Here is a 27,818-nt window from a genome sequence, read left to right as displayed (position 1 = left end):
TGTGACTAGCACGGCTGTGCTGCTGTGTGTGCCTGGGTGTGTCCCTGTGTCTGTGAGCATTGCGTCACTGTGCGCTTGTGTGTTTGCGTTTGACCGTGAGCCTTGGTGTGATGATGTGTCTGTGTTAGTGTGTGTCTGTCTATGATGTGTGATTGTGTGTCTTTGTTTCTGCATGGAACTGAACTGGGGTGTCTTGTGTGTGCCTCCTGCTCATTGTGTGTCTGTTTTGGTGTGAAGAGCCGTGCCCATGTGCATGTGTGTGTGACAGCCGAGTGACGTGCACATCTCTGTGTGGTGTGTGACATGGCAGTTGGTGTGCCTGGGTTGCCCTGTGGGTCTGTGTGATGTCTGCTGGTTGGCAGTTTTGGTGAATAGGTTTTGCTGCCATTTGCACCTGTGCTGTGTGTTGTGCATGGCAGGGGTGGCGTGTGCGCTTTGACCTGTGTCTGTGACTGTGACTGTGGTGTGTGTGCCTGGGTTGGTGTGGGTGTGTGTAACTGCTTGGCAAGGAGAGGAGGGAGGCAGCCTCTAGCCTGCCCGGCCCTTCTCCACACTGCTGTGCGTACACGCATGCACGTGCGCGCGCGCGCACACACACACACACACACACACACACACAGAGTCAGTGCCATGGCTGCGGGCGGTGGAGATGGGGGGTGGGGGGGTAGAGGAAGCAAAATAAAATTAAAAATTAAAGCTTGCCCGGAGTCCCCATCCGCACCGCTCGGCCGGCGGGGAGGGGCGGGGTTGCTGCAGCTCCCCCTCCGCAGCCACGGCCATGGGGCTAGGGCTGTCTGGCTGTCCGCCTGGCTGTCCTGCCAGGCCCCTGCCCGGCCCCGCAGCCCGGGCCGCAGGTCCCGCTCCCTTCATGGGTCGATCATCGATCAATGGGGCCAGGGGGGCGCCAGGGGCAGGGCAAGATCAAAGGAGCCCCAGGAGAGGTCCCTGGGACTGAAACAGAGACGTGGAGACAGAGACAGAGACGAGGAGATAGACCGGGGTGTGGGGAGGTGAGACGCGGAGGCAGGGAGACCCAGAGACTTCAGCACAGAGCAGAGTGGAGACCCAGAGACCCGGGGCGCAGAGACGGGGACGGGGACCCAGAGCCACAGCCCAGGGCCGGGCAGCGGGGGCAGAAACACAGACGGGGGACAGGACAGGAGGGACTGGGACCCAGTCCCTGTGGGGCTGACAGGGGAGGGGGACAGAGACGAGGGAGTGGCAGGCAGAGACCGCGCGAGATGGCAGAGATGGGTGGAGAGACGGCGGGGTGGGGGGAGCGTGGGAGCAGGGCCCGGAGCGCCGATCCCACGGCTCCTCGTTATAACGTGTCCGGAGGAGGCGGCGGGGAGTTGAAAGCGTCGGGAAGAGAAATCAAAACCAACACGGAAATGAGAGGGGCCATAGGGGGTGGGGCGGGGTGGGGGGAGGAAGGAGGGAGGGGGAACCCAGTGAGGCAGAGAGAGGGGAGGTGGGAGAGAGTGCACCCGGAGAGGTGCGGGGAGGCGAGACAGAGAGATCAGGGCAGAGATGGGAGACGCGGGAAGAGGAGACCCAGAGGGGCTGGTGGGGGCAGAGACACAGAGATGGGAGACTCAGAGAGATCACTCGAGGGAAGCGGGGAGAGACAGAGGCAGATGGTGGAGAGAGACTGAGAAATGGGGAGACTGGGAGGGAGTGAGAGAGGCTGGAGAAGGGCTGGGGGGACCGGGAGACAGAGAAATAGGAAAAGGGCTGAGTGACTGAGGGAGAGAGAGAGAGACCCCAAGAGGGCCGCAGAGGTGGGGAGCGAGCCGGATGGAGATGGGTGGGGGATGATGGGAAGAGAGACACCCCAGGTTGACTGGAGACCAGGAAAATGGAAAAGAGATGGTGGAAGGAGCCGGAGAAGGGAAAGGAGAGACGAGTGGGGAGAGACAGGAGGGGTACACAGAAAGTTGAGGAGACCTCAGAAGGCAGAGGAGGAGCCTGGGTGCTGGGGGTGTGGAGACCACCTCAGGTTGGGGTGACTGGGTGTTCGTCAGACCAGACAGTCTGAGGGAGATGGGTCTCTGACGGGTCTTGTCTGAGGGGTGAGGTGGTATTTATGAGGACACAGAGTCTCTGTAGTTTTCTGAGGGGTATGTAGGATTTGGGGAGCAGGGGGTCTTGGAGGATGGCCTGTTTGAGAGCTGGTAATGAGGGGGTGTGTCTAGAGGTGGGAGATAGGAAAGTGCTCTCTCAGGGAGTAGGGTCTGAAAGGTGGAATGGTGAGGGGCTCCAGTGTCTGAGGGGAGGGGTCCAAGGGATGGCGTGTCTGGATGGGGGGCTGAGAGGAGCTTCTGTCTCAGGGTGTGGGTATCTGGAGTCTTGGGGTACCTGAGGGGGCCGAGCTGTCAGAAAGGGGTGAAGAGAGGATGGAGTGTCTTAGGGGGATGAGGTACCCCAGGAGAGCGGAGTCTGAGGGATGTGGGGATCAGAGGGGTCCTATCTGAGAGGAGGCAGATCCAAGGGAAAAGGGTGATCCAAGGGAGGCTGTCTGGGGGCAGCCTAAGGGGAAATGGGTGCCTGAGAGGGAGGCAGGTTCCTGTGGCTGGGGTCTGAGGGGTGACAGCAGGAGAGACAGGAAAGGGGTGTTGTGCGTGGCACTGGGGGCTGCTCTGTGGGGTGCATGGAGCGGAGCGCAGAGGGGGCAGGGGCTGTGCCGGTGGGCGCTGGCTGTGGCCCCCTGGCCGGGTTGCAGGGGTCTGGGGCGCCGGATGAGAGGGAGCGCAGGGCTGCTGCAGTGCCAAAGGGATGAGCCAGCCCGGGGTCAGCTGGGTGGGCAGGGTGGGGGCCGGCTTGGGAGCAGGATAAATCTGAGGCAACCAGAGAGGGACAGAGAGAGACCCAGAGATGCAGAGTCGGACAGTGAGGTCAGGGGAGAGGAGGAACAGAGACAGCGGCAGAGATGGTGCAGGGGACGGGCGGGTGGCGAGAGCCAGCAAGTGTGAGTGAGCGAGCCAGGGAGGAGCAGGAGCCGCGGGAGGCTGGGAGCCATCGGTGGGGTGGCGGCGGTGGCTGGTGGCGAGCCTCTGGGCGTATGGGCTGGCCGCGGAGGGGAGGCGGCCGGGAGGGAACAGACACAGACAAGTGGGAGAGGGACCAGCGGAGCTGGGATCTGCTGCTGCGAGGGGCTTGAGCTGGGAGGAGGCAGCCGCTGGGAGGGGGAGGGTGGTGGGGCCTGGGGGGGCACCCCGCTGACCCCTGTCTGTCTCTCCCTGCCTGCCCTGCCCTGTCTTGTCCCCTGTATCTGTCTGGCCTCTCTGCAGGGCCGGCTCCGCCGCCATGGACTGTAGCTGCGTCTCCGACCTTCTCTTCGCCCCGCCCGCCCTGCCGGCTCTCTGGACCCCTGGTAACTGGCCCGGAAGCCCCGTCCCCAGCCCGCAGGCCTGTCCAGCCAGCATCCCCCTCCTTTCTGCATCTCTGTCTGTGTGTGTGTCTCACTGTCCTTCCTCCACCTCTCTGCTCTGTCACAGTCCCGTGACTACCACCCTTTAATAAAAAAGAAACTTGGCTAAAAACTTCCCAGCCACATGTCCCTGCCCCTGCCTGCTGGGACAGGAGGGTTTCTGGGTGGGTGGGTGAGGTATGGAGGCTGGAGAGGGACAAGGAGCTGGGGCCTGAGGCCCTGGGGTCTCAGCCTGCTCCCCCCCAGGACTTGGGGCCAAGGGAAGCAGGGAGACTGTCCTAGGTGTACAGGGCAGGTCGGGGACAGCGGTGGGGCTAGGTGGGGCGCCGGTGGACAAATGCGCAGGCAGGACGGCCCAGCCAGGCGGAGCCCTGGGAGAGAGGACAGCTGGCTCGGAAGTGGACGCTCAGAGCTGGGATGTGGGCATTAAGACTGGCTCGGACACACATCCAGTCTGAGTTACACACCCGCAGATGGGCAGTGTGTGTGCATGTGCCTGGGGCGTGCCCCTGTCACTCTGCGGCGCCTCTGGAAGAACAGGTGACCTGGGAGTGTGTGTGCCCGCCCGGCATCCGTCCATCTGTCTTTGTCTGAGTGTCTGCTTCTCGGTGCACTTCGGAGGTGGCCCGAGTGTCCCTGGACTGAGCCTGTTGTGATTCCTGGGGAAGTGGCTCACATCTGCATTTTAGGACTGGGGTGCTGTCTGCCAGCTCCCCAGCCGTGTAGCTGTCTCAGGGGGTGAGTCTGTGGAGTGGTGTGTGGCATTCAGAACGGATGTCTGGGTGCATCTGGGGCTCCCGGGTCCCATGTGGCACGGGCTTTTTGCATCTGTCACTGAGGACAGTGTCACAGCCTGTGTCTGCTGAGGTTGCGGGGCCTTTCCAGTGAGTGTCTGTCTCAGTGGGTCCACACGTGAGGATGTGCATCGGGGGCAGGTGTGGTTCCCCACAGGGCTGTGCGTCTGCCCGTGTGTGCCCATTGTCTGTTGTCATGTTAGGGACGTGTGGGTGTGTCTGACAGGTTTGCTGGCCCCGCGAGGATGCATTCTGGGTGTGGGATGGGCCGGGGCTCACGGGTTGATGGAACCTGTCATGTGAGATGAGAAGATGAGAAAGACTCGAAATGGAGGGCCTTAGTGGGGGGACGCTGTCTGGCCTGCCCCAGCTCTCAGGCCGGGGGGCATTCGCACCCGCTTTCATACCAGCAGCCTGGAAGGGATGCTGTTCCTCCTTGCCGCTCACCCTGAAATTCTGTTTAACCAGAAAGGGGGAGGAACTGCCCTGGGGCCACAGTCAGGGGACACTGGTGCCTCCAGCTCAGCCTCAGGCCCTCCCCAGCCTCCCCCATTCTGGCGGGCTCTCAGTTCTTACTGGGGGTGGAGGGTGCAGGAGGTGAAATCTGCCTCCTGTCTTCCTGCCTGGGTCTGGGGTCTCTGCGGAGGGGCCAGGACCGGCTGTGGCATGAGTGCGCACAAAGCTGAGCCCGGGGTCTTCCAGAGGGGAGGCAAGACCGGGCGGCTCGCCTCCCCTCACCACCAGCTGCTGGGTGTGTTTGCATGGTGGGTGCAAGACACCCACCTGAGCCATGGTTGCTTGGAGAGTGGACCCGTGGGTGCCATGGGTGTGGGTCAGGGAGATTGTTCTGCTGTCACGGTGTCATCTGATGTGCCTGTCACCTGCGTCTCCACTCGGCTCTCACCATCTCCATCACGCTGTGTGTTCTCGGAGCCCTTGGGGTCCTGCGTGTCTCGTCATGGGTGTGCAGTTGGTGGGTCCCTGTTCTGAGGGCCCAAGGAGGTGTGTGACTGTCAGGGTGGGGGTGCAGGGTGGCGTCTGGCGTATGTGCATGGGGCGCTGCCCACTGTGCTGTGCCCCAGCAGGGTGAGGCATGCTGGTGTAGCTGGGTCTCCCGGTGCGGCTGGGTGCCCCCAGTGGGTGAGTGGGTGGCTGCAGACACCCTGGTCTTAGACATACGTGAGGTGCATGCAAGGGACACATGGTGTGACAGACATAAATACATGGGCAGGGGCAGGGACACATGGGCACACAGGTCCACTGGGATGTGCGTGTGTGGGAGGTATCAGTGGGGGACTTTGGGAAGATGGAGCAGGGGGCAGGAAACAGGGAGGAGGATCACAGCCAGTATCAGATGCAGGAGAGACCAGATGGGGGGAGGGTAAATGTTGGGGGGTGCCCATCCCTGCAAGCTGCCCCCTCTTAGCTCTTCCCCATAGTTGAGGATGCAAGAGGCCCTGCCACCCTTTACCCCAGGGCCAGAACCTGGGAGAGCTGTGCCAGGAAGGGACTGGGGCTGTAAGTGCCAATCCCCAGTTTCTAGGTACCTGAGTTCTCTCCCACTATTGGGGACTAGACACCAAAAACGCTAAGGAAATGGGAACCAGGAACCCAAAGATGCTTGAGGCTGGGAGGCTGCTCCCGGGAGACTGGGAGTAGAGGCAGGACCCAGAGCCCCCGCCTTGGCGTCCTGACCCAGGCTGCCCCCTGCCTCCGTCCCCAGGGTTTGCCTTCCCGGATTGGGCCTACAAGCCCGAGTCGTCCCCGGGCTCCAGGCAGATCCAGCTGTGGCACTTTATCCTGGAGCTGCTGCAGAAGGAGGAATACCAGGGTGTCATCGCCTGGCAGGGGGACTACGGGGAGTTCGTCATCAAGGACCCTGACGAGGTGGCTCGGCTCTGGGGCATCCGCAAGTGCAAGCCCCACATGAATTATGACAAGCTGAGCCGGGCCCTGCGGTGAGGAGGGACTGGGGCCTGACCCCACCTTGCCCCTTCTCCCCTCACTGTCCCCAGGGCCGCCCCCTGGGGCAGGACCCTGCACTGCAGCTGCTACAATTACTGTGAGGGAAGGGAGGCCAGGTGGAAGGATCGGCACCCCGGCTTTGAGCCCCCGCTAGCCGGGACCCCAGCCCTCCTCTCACCCCTTCCTTGCCCTGTGACCTTGGTCAAGGGACCTGACCTCGGCTCCCCCAAACTGTTTGCTCTGTGCCCCACACCTGGCACAGAGCCTGATCAGGAGCCCGCCAGGGGCTCCCCAGCATCCCCTCATTTACCCCCCCTCTCTCCACAGCTACTACTACAACAAGCGGATTCTCCACAAGACCAAAGGGAAGAGGTTCACCTACAAGTTCAACTTCAGCAAAGTCGTGCTTGTCAATTACCCATTGTTGGATGTGGCAGCAGCCACCACCGGCTCCCCGCTCTTGCTGACCCCTGGTCCCTTTGGGGGGGCCCCTGGGCCAGATGCTCCTCCCCTCACCCCCGAGGTGAGTCAGGATACTGGGGTCCCAGAACTGGGGAATTTGGGACCACCCTGCCATGAACCCTTGGAGTGGGGGCAGCCAGTCTGAGCTGCACCCCTCCCTCCCCTCCCTCTCCAGACCCTGCAGACCCTGTTCTCTGCCCCACGCCTGGGAGAGCCGGGGGCCAGGGCGCCTCTGTTCACCCCTGAGACAGACAAACTGCGACTGGACAGCCCTTTCCCATTCCTGGGCTCTGGTAAGGAGCTGGGGTCCAGGGACGCTGGGAGGGGGGCTGCTGCCTGTGTTATTTGAGTGAAGGAGATGAGCATATACAGGGAGGGACGGGGCGCCGGGAGGAGGCTGGGGCACGGTACCATGTGCATGTGTGCGCGGGGGTGTTTAAAAGCCAGAGACACGCGGGGCAAGGCGTGGGGAGGAGGGAAACTGGAGAGGGAGACCGGGAGAAAGGTTTCCCGAGGTGCTAAAGGAATGGAGACAAGTGGGGGAGATAGTGGGGGAGAAGCAGGGGAGGGGGGTTGGGACAATGGAGGGATGGGTTAGGATATAGAAGCGAGGGGGTCCCCTTTACTGTGCCCTAGAGAGGCAGTCCCAACAGGGAGGAGCAGCCCCCGCTGACCCACCCCTGTCCCCTGCCAGGTGCCACCGGCTATTCCAAGCCCCCTGGCCTGCTGGGTCCGTATGGCCGCGCCTTCCCAGAGTACCCCTGGAACTTTAACCCCTACCTCACTGGCCCCTTCCCCAAGCTGCCCCCTTCTCTGTACCCCCCGCACTTCTACCCCAACCCTCTGGCCAGTTCCCTGGGCCACCTGCCCACGGCAGGGGCGGGGGAAGTCCCACAGCTGCGCCCCTCCTCACTGCGACTGGGGAGGGCCTGGGCCCTGAGCGCCCTTCAGGCTTGGCCACGGCCCCCCGCCTGGCCCTGCCGGGGGCTGGGGGTCCAGAGGCCGCGCTGGGCGGGAAGGACGACAGCGACTCAGAGCTGGAGATCACCGACGTCAGCGGCTGCAGCTCTGACAGCGAGGGCGACGAGGGCCTCCCCGTGCCCCCCAAGGCCAAGGCTGGCAAAGCGGGGGTCGGCAGCTGAGTTGGTCTAGGGTGCTGGATTCTGCCAAGGCGGGGACCGGGGCAGCCACCTGTGCAACCTCTTCTGTCATCTGGTCTTCCCCCAGTGTCCTGCCCCAGGCCGGGAGTGGCCCTTGGCACCCACCCAGGGCCGGGTACATGGTGGCCCAGTCCCCTTCTTCCCCAATCCCAGAATGGGGGTCTCATCTCCCCTTCCAGAGGAGGGAGGGAACGTGATGGCCTCCAGCCTCCTCCCCAAGTTCCAGTTGGAGTGGGGTCCCCACCTGGCCCCACTCCCAAAGTGCAATACGGCGCCCAGCCTCCCCCACCCCTGTGCTGTAACCTGTGTGTTTGTGTGGCCCCAGTCCTGACACCTGCCCATCCAGGCCCCCTGGGGACAGGGAGCTCAGAGCAATAACCCCGCCCCCAGCCCCCACCCAGGAGGGCCCCCCACCAGCTCCCCATGACCCCTGGTAGCCACCTCCAGAGAGTTTACTACAAAAATAAAAGGAGAATGGAAGTGTGAGAAGTGGGGTGCCCAGCGTGTGGGTGACAGGCAGGTGGGGGGGACTTGGGGGAGGGTGTGGGTGCCTGGGGAGTAACCGCTGAGACACGGGAACGGCTGAATGAACAACTAAGAGAAGGGTGGGAGGCGCAGAGGGAGACGGTGGGGCGCCCAGGAAGCCACGCCAGCCCGGGGGCTGCCAGGGCCCACCCGCCCCCCACACACACGGATCTCTCCTTACATAATATATATTAAAAAATAAACCTCCAAATCCAGGATATAAAAACAGAGCAAAGGCACTTGGGGGGGGAGGGAGGGGTGGTCTGGTCTCCCCAGACAACACTGAGATGGCCCGCGTAAAGGGGGCCGTGCTTTGGTGCCCCCCCAGAACAAAGCCCTGAGTCCCCCAAGCGGAAGGCAGAAGGGGAGAAGGCAGGGGTGAGGGGGCGGCAGTGATTCCAGCTGGCCCGGCGTGGCCTGGTGGCCGGCTCTCCTCTGGTCCTTGGGGTGGAGAGGCGGCGGCAGCTGCGTGGCGGCGCGGCCCTCACGTCCTCTTGCCTCCATTACTCTCCTTGTGGAAGGTCTGAGGGATCTAGGAGAGATGGAGAGAAACCGGGATGAGGAAGAGAAAGGAAAGGTAGGGGTGAGAGCCCCCAAGCCAGAGAAGCAGTGACCGAGGTGGACAGACTTGGGAGATCAGGCCTGAGGGAGAGAAACACAGGGGCTATGGAGAGGGGCCCCCTGAGGTGCCCACTCCCACCCTCATCTCCAGGCCATGCTGTCACCCCATTCCCTGGCCTCCCACTCACCTGCCTGGGGCAGAAGCCTCAGGTGCAGCCGGGCTGGGGCATAGTGAACAAACTGAACAACTCCTTGAGGGTGAGTCGCAGGCGACACAATTCCTCCTCCATGTCCTAGTTGAGGGACATCAATGAGAGGGGTCCCTCCACTGAGTCAGTCCCCCTGCCCCCCATTTCCAGGCCACCACCATTAACGGTTTCATGATCTCCTCCAGGTCCAACAGGTCCTCTTGCATCTCTGTCCGGGTGGAGCTCTGGGGGCCACCCCCTGGGACGCCTTCCCCTTCTCGGGGAGGCCCCACCCCATTGTCTTCCTCTGCCATGAGCCGCTTCAGGGACAGCACTGGCCAGGGGCAAGAGGACAGAGTCAGAGGCTGAGGGGCTGGGGGTGGGGCACCAGGCGAGGCTGAGTTTTGGGTTAGCCAGGCCTGCAAACGGCGTCCAGGAGGGGGAAGGGGGTGTGGAGATGAGGTCATGGTTAGGGTTGGAGCGGGGTGGGTCAGCATGGAGATGAGTCTATGGCTTGAAGGTCCAAGGAGGGATGAGGCTGCAGGAGGAGACTTAGGGCCACCAGGCTGGGAGGGGGGTGTGTGGCTTGATGCACATGTTTTCTGGAGGCACAGGTGCAGGAGTGGTCAGGGTTGGGTTACCTTTCTGATAGGCCTTGGCAGAGAGCTGGCCCTCGGGTCCAGATTTGCAGAAAGGCAGGAGGGCACTGAGCAATTTCTCGGTCCGGGCTAGGTGGGGGTAGGGTGGATGCTCAGATCCTGCCAGGCTTCCTATAGACACCCCGCACCTTCCACCCCCAGAGTCCCTCAGACTCACCGTCAGCCGGAGGTATCTCTCGGCTGCCATTGCCATTCTCAGAACTGCTGAGCAGGTGTTCTCGGGTACTGGGGGGAAGAAGTAATGGGTGACCTCACACCCCTGACCCTGAGGTGTGGCAGGGGCGGGGAGACAGGGACAGAGTCGAGGCTGGGGAGAGGGACAATCCTGGCCCACGGAAGACAGACGCCTGGGCCAGGGGCAGACAGGCCGTGGTGGGGTATACAAACACACACACACACACACACACACACACACACGGACAACATGCAGACAGCACTGGAGCTGGGGCTCTGGGGACACAGAGAAAGCCACCCCTGCCCCACTGGCCTTCCCGCTCCCTCCCTGGCCCCCCTCACCTGCTTGGGCTGGGCCGGGGTTTGGGGCGGGAGGCAGGGGCGGGGACCTTCAGGGATCCAGCAGTCTCCGTGATGAGGGTGCACCAGCTGAGGGCACAGACCAGACCCAGGGCAGTCAGAGCCCCCAGACCCTGTGCGGGGGCTTCCCCCAACCATCCACCTGTGCTGGGTGCTAGGACCCAGCCCTCCTCACTTCTTCCGCTCTGACACGGTCTGCGCCACCAGCTCGTAGATCTGGGCCTCCTGGTCCCAGGTGAAAATGACGTAGAAGGCTTTGTGATCTGTGGGGGGGGAGGCAGGGTTCAGAGCCAGGGTCACCCCATGTATGCCCTCAGGCCTCCCCTGATTCAGTTCTCCCTTAAGCAGTCAGGAAACCAGCCCCCAGGTCTTGTCCTACCTACAAAGCCCAAGTGGTTTGTTAGCAAATCCCTCCTCACTGCCCCCCATCTTCCTTGCCAGTTCCCCACTGATCCCCAAGTGGCAGCCATGGCGTCTTTTAAAAATGCCAGTGAGACCTGGCAGCATCTGCCTCACTCAGTAACATCCCGGCCCCGCCGGCCCCTCTGGGGCCCTGCCCTCAAGGGTCCTTAGTGGCTCCCTCCCTCCCATGTGCCCCCCTGGCCCACATGGGCCTCACCAGTGGCCACCTCGCGGGTCATGGCGGACGTGAGCCGCAGCACTGGCCGCAGCATGGTCTTGCCGTCGGGAGTGGGTGTCAGCGTCCTGCTGTGTGACTTGAGCAGCAGCCGCTCATCCTGGCGCTGGAGCAGCAGCAGCAGGTCATCCAGCAGCAGCACGTGCACCTCTGCAGGGGTAAGGCGTGCTCAGCACCCCCTGCACGCCCTCCCCGCACCAGCCCCGCTGGACGCTGCCAGGTGCTCACCCACAGCCTTGTCCTTTGTCACCCGCCAAGTCAGCGGGCCCTCGTGGACCAGCTTCTTCTTGGTGATGTCCAGGTTCTGGACAAGGAGAGTGATGGTGGGTGAAGGCGAGGGTGGGGTAGGGTGGGGTGGGGACGGTGGGGTCAGGATGCACTGGGCTGGGAATGATTGGGAATGACCAGGGGTGGAGCTGGGGAGAAACCCGAAGGCAGCAGGGCCAGCAGGGGATGGGGGGCAGAGGGGGCCACCTTGAACTCGCTCAGCATGGGGTCACTGCTCTGCCGCAGGTGGGACAGGTCCAGGCGCCGCTGATAGTCCTTGAGCCGCTGGGGCAGAGAAAGGGGTGTCAGGACAAGCCTAGGCCGGGCCTCCAGCTGCAGGACAAGCTGAAGGCTGGGCTGACCTGGCGTATGTGCGCCCCACTGCCCTGGCCAGGGGTCACGCCAGGCTCACCAGCAGGTCCTCCATGTCCCGTACGGCTTGGTTAACGTGGTGCAGGATATCCCGGCAGCACTCGGCTGCCCGCTCCACCTTCACCCGCTCCGTAGGCTCTTCTGCCGGCAGCCAGAGAGAGCGGTCCCTGTGAACCCCAACCAGGAAGCCCTGGTCCCACGGCCCAGGTCAGAGTGGGGCGAACAGGGCCGGGGCCTGCCTACCTGTGTTCTGCCCGATGCTCTGCAGGAGCAGCGGGTACTTGGTCAGACGCTGCATCTCAGTGGGGATCATGTCCTTCAGCTGCAGGCGGCGGCACCGCGGCCGACTCTCAGCATCCTGAAGGGACAGTGGTGCTGAGGCGGCCCATGTTGGGGCTCGCCTCAGGACACCCCTCCTCTGGGGACCGGGGCCCAGTCCCCCCACCTCACCTGCACGAAGTTGCAGAACCGAGGTTCCTTGCGCTGTTTGGCTTTGAGCTGCTCTAAGGCAAAGGATTGGCGGCTGCAGAATCGGGAGGAGATTTTCTGGAACCAGGAGCCCTCGGTACCATCAAACTACAGTGAGATGCAGGCCAGGGAGGGTGTCTCAGGTGGGGCAGGGAAGACAGGGCCTCGGGTGGGCATGGCAGCCTAGACAGGACGACAGAGCTAGGGGCCTGGGGTCTCGAAGGTGGTGGGGGTCTGGGGGCAGGCTTGGGCTGGGGTCCTCACCCGGGCCAGCAGCACGTCTCCGATCTCCTCAATGAGGAAGCCACTCTCCTGCCTCCGCTTCATCAGCTGATCAAGGAAATGGGCTGTGGAGAACGGTGATGGGGGGGGCGGGGGATGCTACCAGACTGTATGGAGAGCACACGGGGATCTGATCCCCAAGGCCTGTGGACCCATCCCCCCACCACGTGCTCACTGATGTGTCCCCTAGAATGTGAGCTCTGGGGGTCCGCAGGGCTAGAACAGAGGCTGCCAGGGTTCGGTGCTCAAGGAGAACGTGGCAGGCTCCAGGTCTAGTGGCTGAGGCCTTCCAGACAGGGGTGGTGTGTGGTGGCGGGGGTCTGCGGCTGAGTACTCACAGTGCACTTCAATGAGCTCGTCCAGGCTGGGGAAGATGTTCTGGAGCTCGTCTGGCGGGAAGAAGCCCCCCTCCGCCATGGGCTGGTAGAAGAGGTCATGGAGCACCCGCAGCATGCGCACGTGGGCTGCCTCTGTCACCAGTAGCTCTGCGGGTGCCAGGCAGGAAGCAGGGTTGGGAGGAAGCAAAATCTGGGGGTGCAGTCTCAGAGACAGGCTGGGGGTGTGAGGAGGTGGCAGCGGGATGGGGATGGTCATTTGCCCTGGAAGCAGTCCGACGAGCTCTTGAGCTACAACCTTGCAGCTCTGTTCCATGTCTGACTGTCTAGCCTCGTTTCTCGCACAACTGGTCCCCTCCACCCATAGGCTGATATGATAGCTTTGGATCTAGGGGTTCCCCCAGCCGGTACAGGCCTGAGCAGACTAAAGGCGTAATTTTGTGTTACACGTATTTTTTTTGGTGAGACAAATCACTATCCTGTCACGTGGCAGGCACTAGCCATGCTCACCTTTTCATTAACTGAAATGAAGTAAAATGCAGAAATTATGTGGCAGGGTGGCAGCTGTGTTGGGCACAGACATGGCACAACGCCATCATTCCAGAAAGTTCTATGGGATGGTAGAACCTTCTGGTAGAACGCTTCTGTTCTGAATGTATAACCTCTGTGACCCAAAAAGTGCTCACCAACTGCCCTAAAACCTCTGACTGAGAATTCTTTCTAGTCAGAAATCTGTCAGTAACCTCCTACAAAGCTTCCGAAAGAGTTTCCTACCTTTTGCCAAACTCCACGCACACAATTCTAAATTGCAAAAAAGAATCAAGGCGAAAACTAAAATTCCCATCATCAGCCAGACGCAAGCCCTGTAATATATCCTCCCAAACCCTTCCCTGTGGCTAAGATCTCCACAGTAACGGCACATTCGAAGGCGCTTATTCTGTGCCCAGCACCGGGTAAGCTTCCCAGGAGTCTTGTGAGACAGGTATCACTGCCCACGTTCCACAAAGAAAGAAACAAGGCTTATGCCACAATTCAGTTTCATAGACTGTTTCTGGCTCTTAATAATAGCACCACCGAGGACTGCGGGAGACTCTATTGGCTGGACACCCGGTTCTGGCCAGCGGGCTCTCTCGTTCATGTAGCAAGTGGCCGCCTTCAGGTTCTACCCGTCGCAATGCCAGGGTGCACGGGTGGACGGCTCTCTGCGTCTGCCCGTGCTTGGCCACACTGGCTCAGGGGGCCTGGCACTCACCGCTGATGACCTCCTGCCGCTTCACCTGGCTCTTGGGCAGGCTGAGCAGGGTGCCTGGGGGGACGAGGTCCCGCCAGCCAGGGGGTTCTTCTGGTTCCAGCTCTAGTCCTGACCTCCCTGGCTCCCCATCATCTCCAGGCTCAGGGCTGTGGAACAAAGGCTTTGTTAGGGTTCCGGCTCAGGCGGTCCAGGGAGGAGACCCCTCTGTGGCCTCGGCATACTATGCCCCCGGGGTGGCCCAGGCTGCAGACCAACCCCCAGATCTCTAGAAGGAAGTATGCCCCCTCCCTGTGATCACTGCAGGTCCTCCATGAACTCAGCACCCAACACCCACACAACACCCGTGACTGGCAACAGCCCCCATCCTCCCCGACTCTAAGCTCCTTCGCAGACAGGGGAGAAATGACGTACGTGGCTCGTCGGGTGGGGCCAAGCACGGCCGTGGCGGAGCTGGGGTCCATGTCCACGTCGCTCCGGGAGCGGCCCCCACCCCGGCCCTTTGCCCCGAGGCTGCCCCGGGAAGTCCGGCGGCGGTCACTCACCCGCAGGCTCTCTGAGCGCCCCAGACGCCCCGACAGCCTGGACCCCGAGGCCAAGGACAGAGTCAGGCAGAGGTCAGGACAGAGACAGGCAGAGACCAAGACAGGGAGGGACCAGGACAGGGACAGACAGGGAGATACCAGGACAGGAACAGAGATGGGGGGAGACCAGGACAGGGACAGACAGGGACAGAGACAGGGAGAGACCAGGACAGGGACAGACAGGGAGATACCAGGACAGGAACAGAGATGGGGGGAGACCAGGACAGGGACAGACATGGACAGAGGCAGGGAGAGACCAGGACAGGGACAGAGACGGGGAGATTGGGATAGGGACAGACAGGGAGATACCAGGACAGGGACAGAGACGGGGAGGGGGGGAGACCAGGACAGGGACAGACAGGGACAGAGGCAGGGAGAGACCAGGACAGGGACAGAGACGGGGAGATTGGGACAGGGACAGAGACCAGGACAGGGACAGAGAGGGACAGAGACCAGGACAGGGACAGAGACCAAGACAGGGACAGACAGGGACAGAGACCAGGACAGGGACAGACAGGGACAGACACCAGGACAGGGACAGACACCAGGACAGGGACAGACACCAGGACAGGGACAGACAGGGACAGACAGGGACAGAGACCAGGACAGGGACAGGGACAGGGACAGCAGAGACCAGGACAGAGATCAACATGCAACAGAAGAGAGAGTCAGAAGGAGCAGTGGATTAGGGGGTGCTGGGGCAGTGGGGAGGGTGGTCATGAGGGGTACTGAAGTTTGGCAGGGGGAGGGGAGGCAAACCCATTCAAGCCATGGGACTGACCCCTCCCTTCCCTGAGGTGGGGGAAGGGGCAGAGCAGGGAGCTGGGGTGGGCAGGGTTTCAATACTTAGCTCTTTAACAGGGAAGGTGATGTCCCCCACCCCGTCCCCCGTGCACCCCTCACAGGGGTAAAGGGGAGGGGTTGGCCAATGGGAAGAGGGGTAGGGCTGGGAGAAGTGGGGGAGGGGCTGGCCCATCCCCCACCCAGGGCCCAGGCACCCACCTCTTCCACCTTCTGGGGAGAGAGGGGCACAGGGTCAGAGGTGGGCCCAGATGAAACCCACTCACCTCCCCACACCCGCCAAAGGGTCCCCAAAGCAGCGGCACAAGGACAGGCAGGGGGCAAAGCCTGCCCCCCAACTGTGAGGGGGACAGGGCCCCCAGGCTGGCGTAGAGCACAGAGGGTGGGGGGCTGAGGGGAGGGACACCAGGAGCAGGAGCAGGAGCCAGGCTGCGGGTGGGGGCTGGAGGCTAAAAAAGAAGGGAGAGGGGTGAGAAGTGGCCAGAGGAGCTGAGGGGTGAAGAGGAGGAGGAGACTATGAGAGACAGGGAGGGAGGAGGAAAACCAGTGAGGGAGGAAGGAGAAGGAAGCAGGGAAGAAAAAAAAGGAGGAGATGAAAAAGGAAAAAGGGGAAGAAGGAAATAAGGAAGGAAGAAAAGTGGAAGAGAGGGTGGGGCAGAGAGGAAACGGCTGGAGACAGGCAGGTGCAGATGGCAGCGCCCAGACACCCCGCCCCAGACCCGTGAGCCGGGTGCTGCGCCCCTCCCCTCCCCGGCCCAGCCCTGGGCACCTCTCTGTATCAGCACCCTCCTCAGTGCTCTCCAGGGGCGTGGGCGCCTCCAGGCTCGCTGGGCCCTGGGGGGGCAGGTCCCCCAGCTCCAGGGTGGCATCGGCACCTGTGAGGGCGGTGGAGGGAAAGCAAGCTGGCTGAGGCTCCTACACAGTCAGGTAGGGTGTGGGGGCCTAGAGCTTAGCAGATGCCAACAGGGGATGGATAGCTGGAAGGCTGTGGGTAGCTGGGGCCTGGGGGAGGCTAGATGCTCCACCCTCAAGGCCTCCACATCCATTCCTGCTCCCCACCCTCAGCCTGAGAAAAGGGCTTCTGAGAAGAGGACATGCCCACTCAGAGAAGAGACGGAGACTCCGAGAGGGGGGTGACAGCTAGGACAGAACTTGGGGGCCGTGGCCTCAGGGTTGGACCAGGCTTGAGATCCAAGGGTCTGTGAGAAATAAAGTTAATGTGCTGTCAGCTTCACTGTCACGGGGCTGATTGGCAATGGGCTCAGAGGATTCTGGGAAATGAAGCTGTGGGGCTGATGGGAATCTCAGTGGGGGGCACGTGGCAGGGCAGCAGGAGAAAGGTGGGAGGCGAGGAAGGGTGGTACATTGAGGAAGGGGATGGTCATTAACACAGGTGAGTGGGGAGAGGCAGACGCGGCAAATGGAGGGGTGGTCTCGTAGGGGCAAGGTTGGTATCTGAGAGGGCATTTCGGGGGCGGGCAGCACTTCTGCCCTGGGGACTCAGGTGCTGGGGGAGCCCTGGCCAGGGCAGTCTCACCTGGTTCCCTGTCTGGGCTATCGCTGGAGAAAGGGTGCAAAGAAACTCCAGGGGCATCCTGTCCAGGGACCCCAATATGCCGATCCCGGGAGGGTATCCCCAGACCTCCCTTCCGGTCTGCAAAGCCTGATTTTTCAGCTGGGGAGACAGCAGGGAAGAAAGTGGAAAATGAGCTCAGAGACTAATCTACAGTGGCCTGGGGGATCCAGGACTGCATTCCAACCCCTTCCTCCCCGACACCCAGGAGACATGGAGACATCGTTTTCCCCCAGACCCAGGAGTCCAGGCCCCCAGCTCCCTCCCTCAGACCCAGAAAGTCCCCGTTCCTCCCCTCTCAGGTCACCAGAATGGATGCTCTAGCTTTAGGATCATACCATCAGCCTCGACTTTAGGGTGTCGAAAATCTGGGGCTGAAATGAGAGATAGGACCATAAGGGGGGTGCAGGGTGGAGAAGTTGGGGCGAGACTGGGGCGGGAACCTCACCTGGGGTCTCTCCCCGGTTCCATCGGGCCGGGTCTAGGAAGCTGCTCAGTCCCTTCTTGGTCTTACTTGGCTCATCTGACCGCCGGTTCCCCATCACCTGTGGGAGGTGGGGAGCAGGGCGAGGAGGGCGGACATTTTGAGATGCTGACAGTGTGGAACTGGACCCCTCAGGGCTCAGTGGCTCCCCAAGGAGTCTCTGGGAAGAAAGGGCCAGGTTTGGGTGCTCAGGGAAGCACCTTTTTTCTGAAGAAGTTCCTCCCCGACTTCTTGTCCATGCTTTTGGTCCGCACCCCAAGGTGGCGCATATACAGACTGATGGCACTGAGCACAGCGGAACTGCGGGGTGACGGGGATTTGGTGTGGGCCCCAGTGTGCCCGCAGATGCCCACAAGCCCACAACTGCCCCATGGCCTTCCCCTCTGTGGTCACTTCCCACCCCAGCCCATAGCCACTTCCTGCTGAACGTCTGAGGAAAGGGAAGGGAAGAGGGCTGGAGAGAGGACGGGGCCAGGCCCGCTCTGCGGCCCAGGAGACTGAACACCTCCCCACCATCCTTGCTTCCGTCACCTCTTTTCCTCATCGGCAGAGATGGTGTGCCTGTGAGGAGAAGAAACGCATTTGTGGCAGATTTGCCAAGCCGGGGTTCCCGCCCACTGGAGGAATGCCCAGTCGCTGTCCCCACTGAAAGCTGGGACAGGGAGAGAGGTGAGGGGGGAGCAATGGGGAAGGATGGTGACGGGAGGGAGGAGTCTCATCCTCGCAGGAAGGTGGACAGGAGCTGAAAGGACAGGACCCAAGATCTGGAAACTGGGGGGTGGGGGACCCCAGAGCTGGGACGGGAAGAGTAAAACCAGATGAACTAAATGCCAGACTGGGGGGACTCAAAAGTCCGAAGAAGAGCCCAAATGCTAACAAGTGACCCTGAGGCTGCAGAGGGAGACAGAGGAGCGGGAGTGGAGCCCCTCCCCTCCGCCCGGGCTGCCCCACTCACTGCATCTCCTCCAGCTGGGCCAGCAGCCGCTCAGCCACGTGCCGCTCCCGGGCCTCGAAGCTGGCTCGGTCCCGCCCCACCCAGACCTCCAGCTGGGCCAGCTCGTGCTCCGAGGGCGTCATGCCCATGAGCCTCTTGGAGCGGAAGTCCTCTAGCTGCCGGCTGACGGCCTCCTGCTGGCTCTGCGCCACCTCCTGAATGAACTGCCGCTGCATGTCCTCGGAGAGGAGGTCAGGCCTCGAGCGGTCTGTGGGGGCAGGGTGGGGTTGGGGGGTGACAGCTCTCCAGGCCGAGTCCCCATCTACCCTGGGATTCCACCAGCCCCGCTTCCTCGGGTGGCCGTGGCCAGGAAGGGATGAACGAGTCTCCAAGGGCGTATGTCTTCCTCCCCGGGAGTCCTGGCCCCCACTGGAGAACTCTCCCGCATCCCAAAGCCTCCACCTCCTTTCCTTACCAAGTTCAAAGGCAACCGTGGAAGGGACTGGCACCCGAAGAACCTGCTCGGGAGAGAGAATGGGGTGAAGGCAGGACTTGGACAGGGAGAACGGCAGCCCAGGCTTCTGGGGGGGCATGGTGGCCTGAGAGGAAAGCCAGACTACCCTTCACACTGCCCTCAGCAGGGTGCAGGCTGGAAAGCACAGGATAGCTCTCTAGGATCAAGGGGTGCCTAGAAGGTATCTCTTACCGCGGTCTTCTCCAGAAAGCTGTGGTAGAAGTCAAGGAAGGCCTTCTTGGCTTCCTTAGGGGCCAGTGAGCTCAGCATATCCGCGTGCAGGCAGCAGAGCTGGGGAGACACGGAGCATGACCTATTTGCCCTTCCACCCCACCTGAACCACAATTGCCCTTAGAAAGCCATGGGGTATAAATTCCACCTCCTCCGGGAGGGGCACCCTGATCTCTACCAACCCCACAACACGCCCTTGTCTCCCTCCCAGCCTCACCCATAGTCTCCCCAGGGCCACTAATCTTCTATCCAGTGACGTGGTTCTGTTTCTTCACCAGCAGCAGCAGCAGCAGCAGCTAGGTGCACACCAGTCATTTAACTGTTCAATCATAGAGCTAAGGTTGTCCCACTTTACAGATGAGAAAACTGAACTCAAGGTCACAGAGGTAGCAAGTGCAAATTGGGACTGAAATCCAGGAACCCAGAGCACCACACACTGTTGCCCAGAAATATTGAGTGCAACTTGAGGGCTAGTGTTTGGGGGTGGGTGGGGAGTGGGGTTCTGATTCATGTGTCACAATACAGGGTCCAGTGCCAGTGGGGGCTGGGCAAATTAAATCAACCGGGTACAAGTGGGCTTAGTCACCTGTTCATCAAGCCTTTCCTGAGGTCTCAATGCAGTGGAGACTCCAACCTGTCCTAACTTCCTGGGGGGTCTTATTAGGTAAGAGACATGGTTACAGTGTGCTAAGGACTCCCCCCATTATGTGTGGGGTGCTGTCTCTCCACTGTTAACAGTTTAAACAAAACTATGACCACATCCCCACCCCCCCATAAAGCAAAACTCCATGGCAAGCCGGTAGGAAGCAGTCCAGGGGACCACAACCATCTCTCAGCTGCTCCCCCAGCAAATGAAGTGAGGGAGCAGTATGAGGACAAACCTCAAAATGCCTGAGGCCATCTGGGTGACCCCAGCCCAGCCTTGACCCTCACCAGGCCTCAGTTTCCACATCTGTAAAAGGACACAGCAGTCAGCACAAAAGCTGGCTGAATTCTAGTTCTAGAAAACCCCAGGCTCATGAGGGGAGCCCCCTTCTCCAGAGAGCAGAGCCTCCATGCAGGGGGCTGAAAGGGAGGGGTACATCTTCTGGAGAGAAGGCAATCTCCTGATATCCTGAAGTTTCTAAAAAGTGGGGACAACCCATGTGCCCTTTCTGGTGCCCCAGGTGCCCCTTCCTGGTACTTCTGTCAGTCTCCGAGCTTTCTGGGGGAGGGAGGCTGTACTCTGAACTTCCAGGATAATGCAGTGCCCTGGCCTGTGCTGGCCCGTGTCTGGTCTTCTTGGGCCAGGAACCTGTCGACAGAGCCCCCCCAGCCAGCACTGCAGTTTCTCCTTTCTGAATCACCTGTCTGTAGATTCTGGAGGGGTTTCTGGAAGGCCTGGCTCTCAGCACCTCCCAGATACTTTCTGCCTGATACAGGTTTCAGGATCATCAGTTTATTCTTTCTCTGCTTTGTGGGCTGCTGCTGGGTTTTCCTGTTTCTGGCTCAGAGTCTGCTGAGGCCCTGGAAGGCTAAGGGCATTCTCCTACCTCAACCCTGAGTGACTGCTGGTAGCACCTGCTAAGAAGGCTGTGGTGGGGAGGTTGATTTAAAGTCTGTGGTAAGGGGTGCTGTCGCTGATGGGTGGCACTGTCACTTATGGATGTCATGCAGTAGGCGTGGGCGGGGACTGGGCAGGATTCTGCCAGGCTGCTGAATTCTCTGCAGCCCTCTGTGGGACCTGGCCTGTGCCCTCTGCCTGCGCTAGCCTCTGAGGTTTAACTGCCGGGTGGCGGTTCTTTGGTTCATCTACAGTGCTCGGTCTGAATTGGAGGTTAGACCTCCAACTGCTCGGTCTGAATTGCTCCTCAGACACTCGGGGCTCAGCACTGTCTAATTCACTGAAAGTCCGGGACTGCCGGGGCAGGCCCCGCCCACCCGGCGACCCCGCCCACCAGTATAGGCCCCCACCCACCCACGAAGCCCCGCCCAGCCCTCACCAGGGGTCCGGGCTCAAACTGCAGGGCCACGTGTTGCAGGAGGCTCATGAGGTGGGCTGGGCGCCGCTTCACCTGCTCCAGGCTCTGGAACTGGCTGTTTTGCTCCTCTGCGTTCTGAGGGGTAGGGGTAGCATGGGAGTGGGGAGCAGAGAAGGGGCATGGGCTTGACCCTCTCCTTCCTTGGTGACTATGTGGTGGGGCTCAGGGAAGGGGTGTGTGAGGGGAGGGTTGGTGGGGAATGGTTGAGATTTAATGTCACAGTGGAGGGTGATGAGGCCAGAAATGAGATGGAACAGAGAGCTGTGCTGTAACTGGGGGGTGAAGGGTGTTCCAGGATGGGGTGTGGGGATGAGGTAGATACCAGGAAGATAAGAGAGGAGGGCAGTGGAGGCAGGGACAGAATCTGAGGATGGAGAAGGGGACACTGAGGATGGGACTTAAGGGTCCAGGCCCCAGGAGTCTGGGACAGGAGTTCTTCCACCCTGCCATCTCCTCACCGTCTCCAGCTCATTCTCAAAATCCTCATCCTCAGCCCCAATGATGCTGACGGGCACCAGGCCAGGCCGGGGAGGCCCAGGGGCCTATGGAAAGAGAGGGTTGGCTTAGGCCCACAGTGCTCCCCACCTCGCAGCCCCCCAGTGCCCTCACCCCTTGGCTTTCTCCACTCACCACCCCTCGGGCGACGTCTTCTGCCTCCATGGGCTCTGCAGGGCTGAGGGGAGAGGAGGGGCAGTGGTTAGGGGGAGTGGGAGGAGGCACACAGGGCTGTTAGTCACAGATTCCTGGCCCAGGTGTGAAGGTGAGTAAACAGCCTCCCCCATCCTGGCCTCCACAGCTCAATGGGGCCTCTGTATGGCGACAAAGAGCCCTTCAGAGGCCAGCCAGGGCTGGAGCCCAAGGACAGGGAGCCTGTGGGGGTGGTGGGAGGGAGTGGAGGCCCAGAAGTTGGGTCCATGAGAGAGCTGTAGTCACAAGAGCTTGCAATTTGGGGTCCTCAACTGAAAGGAGCTGGAGGCCTGGACTCCTGGGTCTGAGGGAAAAGGAGCTGGGGGCCCTGACTCCTGGGTCTGGAGACCAGGGCCCAAGTCCTGGGGAGGTAGGGCCTGGAAACAAGCCAAGTTGGGAAGGTAGGAGGGAGAAAACTGGGGCACAAGGGGTTTCTCCTCTGAAATGTGACAGACTTGGGACAGGATGTTGCCTCTGAACCCACCAGCCCCACTTCCTGTGACAGGAAGTCACAAAGGCAAACCCCGCAACCCGCTACCCTCTCCACTTAAGAAAACAAAACTCTGATCCCTCCTCCCTCAGGGACCAAGAGTCCCCACACCCAGAAGTTCTTCCCCTCAGGGACCTGGTATCATTCCAGCTGCCAGTCCCACAAAACAAGGACTGGTCCTCAGACAGCTCCTCCCCAAGGTATGTCTGTCTCCCTTACCCCCTTGTCTTCTTTTCCCCAGCAGGCTCTCCCTCAAATCTGCCTCAAGTCTTTGCCTCTTTTCTGTGTTTCCTTACTTTTCTTTCTTCCATCAGACCTGTCTGTTTTCTGTCTCTGCTTCAACTCCCTCTTCCATTTCCCCACAGCTGGCTGTACCCCCATTCCTGCTTTTCTTGCTGTCTTTCCTCACTCTGGTCTCTGCCTCAGTCTTCCCACATCTGGTTCTGCAGTCCCTGCTGTCTCAGTCTCTCTCTCTCTTTTTCCCATCTCCTGCCATTTCTTCCATCTTGTCTCTTAGAATTTCCACTTCTCCCTGCGTATCCCCCCCAACATCTTCTGTGTCCTTAATTAGTCTGACTAATGCCACACAAGCCAGTGTCAGGCGGGAAGGAACCATGGAAACAGGGGTGGGGTGGACCAGAGGTCTGGGTCCGAGGGCTCTCCCACAGCCCAAAGCTATTTATAACCTCCATGGCCTGAGACCCACCCTTCTCCCTCTTCCACAGGCCTCCTCCCTAGCACTCAATAAATGGCAGCAATGGTTTTGATCACGATTATGAAACAATGATGCTTCTTGGAGCATCCAAATGCCATCCTGTGGGTTCACCCCAGCAGGCATCATTTTTATCCCACTCCATAAGTGACCCAAGCTCCAACACCCGAGCCTCGATCATTTAAGATTTGTGCACTGTTAAATGTTCACATCAAAAAACTTGCAAACCAAGGCAGGAAAATAAGAGTAATGATTTATTATGAGACCTAAGCCTTCAGAGCACTTAGCGACCTGGATTTTGTTGCCAGTGCTTCTTGCCTATGAACTCACTTAGCTGCAAGCAACCCCATGCTGTTAGCATTCCCACTAGAGGTGGAAAACCTTCACCAGGCCACCAGCTGCCACTTCTGAGCTGGAAAACATGACCATGGTCATGGATGGCCCAAGCCCCTCCCACTCTAGGGTGGAAATGTTCAGTAGAGGCAGGGAGGTTCAAAAGGGCAAAGGAGAGGGCACACATTCTTGGAGTGCCAGGCAGGCCCTGAACATGCACTTGACACCTGTTACCTCTTTTCTGCCTCTTCACAACAGTAGGGAACAATAGCTAATAACACTTCATGGCACCAGGTGCCATCAAGTGTGTGCCAGGCACGGCTGCTTGATGGTATCAACTCGTTTTATCTTCTCGGTGAGAATGATTATGATCCACCATCATACAGAGGAAACTGAAGCACAGCTCATAATGGACGAGCCATGATTCAGACCCAGGCCGCCTAGCTCCAGAGTCTATGAATTTTAAGAAAGGGCTGCTTCTCAGCATGAGGAGTCCCCACCCCAACCTTAGGAAACTAAACTCTGAACCAAAGCTGAGCCACATTAGGTCTCTCTATGGTGCCTGGTAAAGTCAGGGGCATGAGGGTACCATGGCTTGGGAGGCAAGCAAGTTGGACGAGGCTCCAATGAGCAGCCTGGGGCTCAGAACTATTGGGGCCAGGGAAGGGCTGGCTGCTTAGGAGAATGAGGTGGGGGGGGGGGTCCCACGATGGTTGCAAAATTATAGACTGAAATTGTCAGACAAAACTACAGGCAAGGTTGGGCCTCCCCGGTGGCGCAGCGGTTGAGCGCTGGGTTGCGAAGCTGCCTGCAGCCTCTGCAGCCGGTTCGATCCCCGGCTGCTCCCCGGCCACCAGAGGAGGGTCCCACATGGCGCGCAGACCTCTCCTGCCGCCCGCTGCTCCCCTCAGCAGTGTACTTGGGTCCTTCTGCCTGCTCTGCTCCCCGCTCTGGCTCTGGCGAATTCTCTCACCCTCCCACGCTTCTGACTGTACCCAGTGCATGTATCAAACAAACAAACAATAAATAAATAAATAAATAAATAAGACATGCCTCTAGAAAATTAAAAAAAAAAAAAAAAAAAAAGGCAATGAGGTGTGTCGCCACTCAGTGAAAAAAAAAAAAAAAATTTAAAAAAAAAAAAAAAAAAAAAAAAAACTACAGGCAAGGTCAAGGCCTTGCAGAGGGAGTGCTGTGTGGTGCATGGAGCTGTGTGTGTGGTGGGGTGTGGGTGGGTGTGAGGGCAGGTTGAGGTCATTAGGAGTGGGGGTCCTAGAACAAAGTGGGCACATTTGGTCTATGGCAGTGGATGACCCTGGTTTCCAAGAACCTCTAGGAGCCTGAAAGGATCTAATACAATATAATTGGGGAGAGTCCATAAGGGGTCTTTGGAATGTATTAGGCCCCAGATTTTATTTAACACAGGGTGAGTCCGCAAGGATAAGGGGAATCACACAGGATCATGATTCCATAGGGAAAGTAGTCAGTCCAGGAGGCTTCAAAGGGGACCAGTATTCCGGATGCATGGTGGCCCTATAGACCAGAATCTACAGGGCCTGGTTTCTAGGGGATGCTACTGATCTACAAGGAGCCGGGTCTCCACGCAGGGCCAGCAGGCATCCTGGGGACGGAAGAGGTCTGCAGGACCCTGTAATCTATATGGACCGTGGCAGATCTACATGAGTCCCAAATCCTACCTAGAAAGTGATCGCACAGGGGCCCAAAATCGCACAGGGGACAAGGCTGTGTGCACCGCCAGGGATGCTGGGGCGGGCGTGCAGAGTCAGGGTCTGACGCCGGCCGGGGGCCGCGTCCCTCACCTGCTCCAGATCGGAGAAGCCACCGCAGTCACCAGAACCAAGCCTCCGCGCGCCGGCTTCGGGCTCCCCCCCCCACTCCCCCGCCCCTGCCTCCGAGACTCTCTAGCCGCCACAGAGGCTACCTTTGCACCTAGCACTCCTTCCGCCGGCCGCTCTAGCCCGGCTCCTGCCCGGCGCCAGCACGGGAGACTCTACTGCTCTGGCCGGCCGCTCTAGCTTCCACGGCGCCACGCTGGCCCTCTCGGGCCTCTCTGGCCTGTCTCGGAGGTCTGGCGTTTCTGTGTCTCGACTGCCCCTGTCACTCTCTTGGACCCCGCCCCCTATTTCCCGCCCCCTGGCCGGAGGTAAGGCGGGTTCGGCCCGCCCCTGCAGCGCTCAAAGGCAGATTTCTGAGGCGCCCCCAAGCCCTCAGCACCCCGGCTTTAGCCCCCGAGCCTGGGCTCCCTCCCTCTTGCCTCCCTAACTGGGGGCCCAGTTAAATTCTCTACGCTCATACATCAATCCCCTCACCCCCAACCTCCATGGCTGTTCCACTGTGTCTGGAAAGCAAAACCCCTGGGTTGGGGCAGCCCTTCCTTCCCCTCGGACTTGCTGTGTAACCTGGGAAAAGTAATTGTCTCCGGGCCTCAGTCTTCCCATCTGTACAATGGGGGAAGTTCTCCAGCTCTGTCCCCCTATACTGCATCTCCCAGGGGCTAATGAAAGACCCAGAAAAAGAGCTCCCCCAAAATGTTTTCAAATGCGCTCCACAAATTTCAGCGTCACAGCGGCCTACTGGGTTGTAATTGTGTTTCTTTGCAGGTGGCCCTAAAGTATGCGGGGTTGGAGGACAGGCCGCTTAGCAGAGAGCACCTGCCGAGCTCAAATCCCAGCTCCGCTCGACCTCATGAGGTGTGTGCCCTGGGACGGGTCGGTTGGCAACACTCCCTGGGCCTCAGTTTTCCCACCCCTACAATGGGAGTGATCATCTGTCCTCCGCAGGATCGTGGGGAGGCCTTGTCTCTGGCCTCGCACCCCTCGTCCCCACCTACTGGGAACTGAGCGAGCATTAGTTGTCCTCTTTGCGCCCTTTGACAGACAGGGAAACTGAGGCCCGAGCAGCGGCGGCCGCTGGCTCCGTGGAACCCGGAGGAGGCCCCTCCACTGTGGGCAGCGCCCCAGGCCCCTCCCGTCGCCTCCCCGCTCCCCCCGGCGGCCGAGGGGAGGGAGGCCGGGCGGGGCCAGGGACAGTGTACCTGGTGTCCGCGCGGGGAGGTGACCGGCGGGGCGCCCGAGGTCGGGCTCGGCGATCCCCGGCCCGGAGTCCCGGCTCCCGCTTCCTGGCTCTGGCGGGGCAGGAAGTTGGGGCGTTTTTCCGGAGGCCCCCGCCCCGCCGCCCCTCCCCGCTTCCTGCCCGCGCCCCGAGCCCGCCCGGCACCTCCGCTTCCTTCCCCTTCTCGCCGCCAACCGGGCCCCTCCTTACCCCGCTCCGCCCGGGCCGCGGGCACCCGCCCCGTCGCGGTCCCGCCCGGTCCGCCCGACCTCTCCGGGCCTTGTCTGTCGGTCTGTCGGCAGGCGCAGGCTCCGCGTTCTCACCGCGGCCGGCTGCGCGCGCTCACCTCCCCGGCGGGCTGGGGTCACTGCCGCGCCGCGTCCGCCTCCGCGCGCACCAGCCCCCGCCGCCTGCGGTCTCTGCCTCTGGGGCCTCCCCTCCCCTCTCTGCTTCTGTCGCGCTCCACTTCCCCATCGGGGTCTAACCCGCCCGCTCCCCTTTGTCCCTCTTTCCTTCTGTCACTTTTTCCCTCCGTGGGTCTCCATCTTGCTGCATCTCCATCCCAGTCATTTCCCCAACTGCTGCTCCCCGGGAGCCTCAGGAGGCAGCCCGCCCAGGCCCTTCCCCATGGACCTGCTGTCCATCGCTTCCTGCTGTCTGTCTCTCTGTCCCTCTCAGAGGCCCTGTGGCCCCTCATGGTGGTAATCTTCATTTGCTGACTTTCCCGTGCGCTCCGTGACTCAGCCTCTTTCCCTGTTCTTAGCGACTCTATCTCTGCCTGTCTGTCAATGCGCCCTCCTTTCTGTGCCACCTCCCCTCCCAACCCCCTCACCGCCGAGTTAGGGCCACAGACTCTCCAACTTCCCCATCACAAGTTCACCCCCTCCCCCCACAGGTGTGGTCTGGCTGTGGCCTGGATACAGTACCAGCCCACCTGACAGTCCACTGTCACATAACACATAAATGTGTTTCCCTCACTTCCTCCTGTGCTCCCCACTCAGATGGACCGGGGTAGCCCTTCCCAAGACACTGCCTGTTTGTCTCTGGGCAGCCAAGACTGGCTCTATGGTCCCAGGTGTGTGGAGAGGGACTGGAGGTCCTGATTCCCCTGTCTGAGGGAGAGGGGTTACCCCCCCCCCCACTCCTGGGTCTGAGGGAGGAGGGAGGGCAATCCCATGAGATCTGTTACTCCGGCCAAGGTTTGCAGTTGGGAAGGATTTATTATCACTAAGTGGCCATGACAGAGCAGGGGGGAGGTGACACTAACGAGGCTGCTACAATCAGCTCCCCTAGAGGCAGCGATTAAGAGCTCATTACACATGGGGGTGAAGGGGCTGGAAAAAGCAGCAGGGGATGGACTGAGTTAGGGTGTGTGGAGGATAAGGACAGTCTAGAGGGAAGAACAACTTCCTCCAAGGGGGAAGTTGACTCAGGACCCTCCCAGGAAAGATTGTGAAAGCGCTTTCTGTCGCGGTGCAGGGAGACAGGCTCGGA

The 27,818-nt window shown here is 60.6% G+C and overlaps 2 protein-coding genes across 2 annotated transcripts in view; one reads left to right on the top strand and one right to left on the bottom strand.

Annotated features, from left to right (window-relative positions):
* LOC119249372 (ETS domain-containing transcription factor ERF-like) overlaps positions 1 to 8,211 on the top strand; it is a 35,569-nt gene extending 27,358 nt beyond the window's left edge. The window contains 5 exon segments of the mRNA XM_054697211.1: positions 5,948 to 6,182; positions 6,517 to 6,712; positions 6,827 to 6,944; positions 7,346 to 7,528; positions 7,531 to 8,211. Coding sequence (XP_054553186.1) covers positions 5,948 to 6,182; positions 6,517 to 6,712; positions 6,827 to 6,944; positions 7,346 to 7,528; positions 7,531 to 7,793 — 995 coding nt within the window. The 3' untranslated portion in view covers positions 7,794 to 8,211.
* Positions 8,212 to 8,515: 304 nt separating this feature from the next.
* ARHGEF1 (Rho guanine nucleotide exchange factor 1) lies at positions 8,516 to 26,340 on the bottom strand. The gene is made up of 30 exons (XM_054697212.1): positions 26,308 to 26,340; positions 21,661 to 21,703; positions 21,489 to 21,572; positions 20,992 to 21,105; positions 18,971 to 19,069; positions 18,740 to 18,782; positions 18,286 to 18,532; positions 17,862 to 17,891; positions 17,531 to 17,630; positions 17,295 to 17,391; positions 17,185 to 17,220; positions 16,811 to 16,948; positions 16,043 to 16,148; positions 14,303 to 14,470; positions 13,892 to 14,037; positions 12,643 to 12,789; positions 12,287 to 12,369; positions 12,005 to 12,130; positions 11,798 to 11,912; positions 11,595 to 11,695; positions 11,390 to 11,467; positions 11,144 to 11,219; positions 10,898 to 11,065; positions 10,454 to 10,541; positions 10,261 to 10,347; positions 9,902 to 9,969; positions 9,727 to 9,813; positions 9,265 to 9,419; positions 9,086 to 9,190; positions 8,516 to 8,868 (listed from the first exon to the last, which is right to left on the bottom strand). Exons 2-29 carry the CDS (start codon positions 21,688 to 21,690, stop codon positions 9,104 to 9,106), a joined length of 2,904 nt encoding a protein of 967 aa, XP_054553187.1. The 5' UTR covers positions 21,691 to 21,703; positions 26,308 to 26,340; the 3' UTR covers positions 8,516 to 8,868; positions 9,086 to 9,103.
* Between the last annotated feature and the right edge of the window lie 1,478 nt (positions 26,341 to 27,818).

This window comes from Talpa occidentalis, unplaced genomic scaffold (assembly GCF_014898055.3).
Source record: "Talpa occidentalis isolate TD23 unplaced genomic scaffold, MPIMG_talOcc4v2.1 talOcc4.17, whole genome shotgun sequence".
Classification (NCBI taxonomy): domain Eukaryota; kingdom Metazoa; phylum Chordata; class Mammalia; order Eulipotyphla; family Talpidae; genus Talpa; species Talpa occidentalis.
The sequence above is the reverse complement of the archived record's forward strand: the minus strand, read 5'-3'. Positions and strand labels throughout refer to the sequence as shown.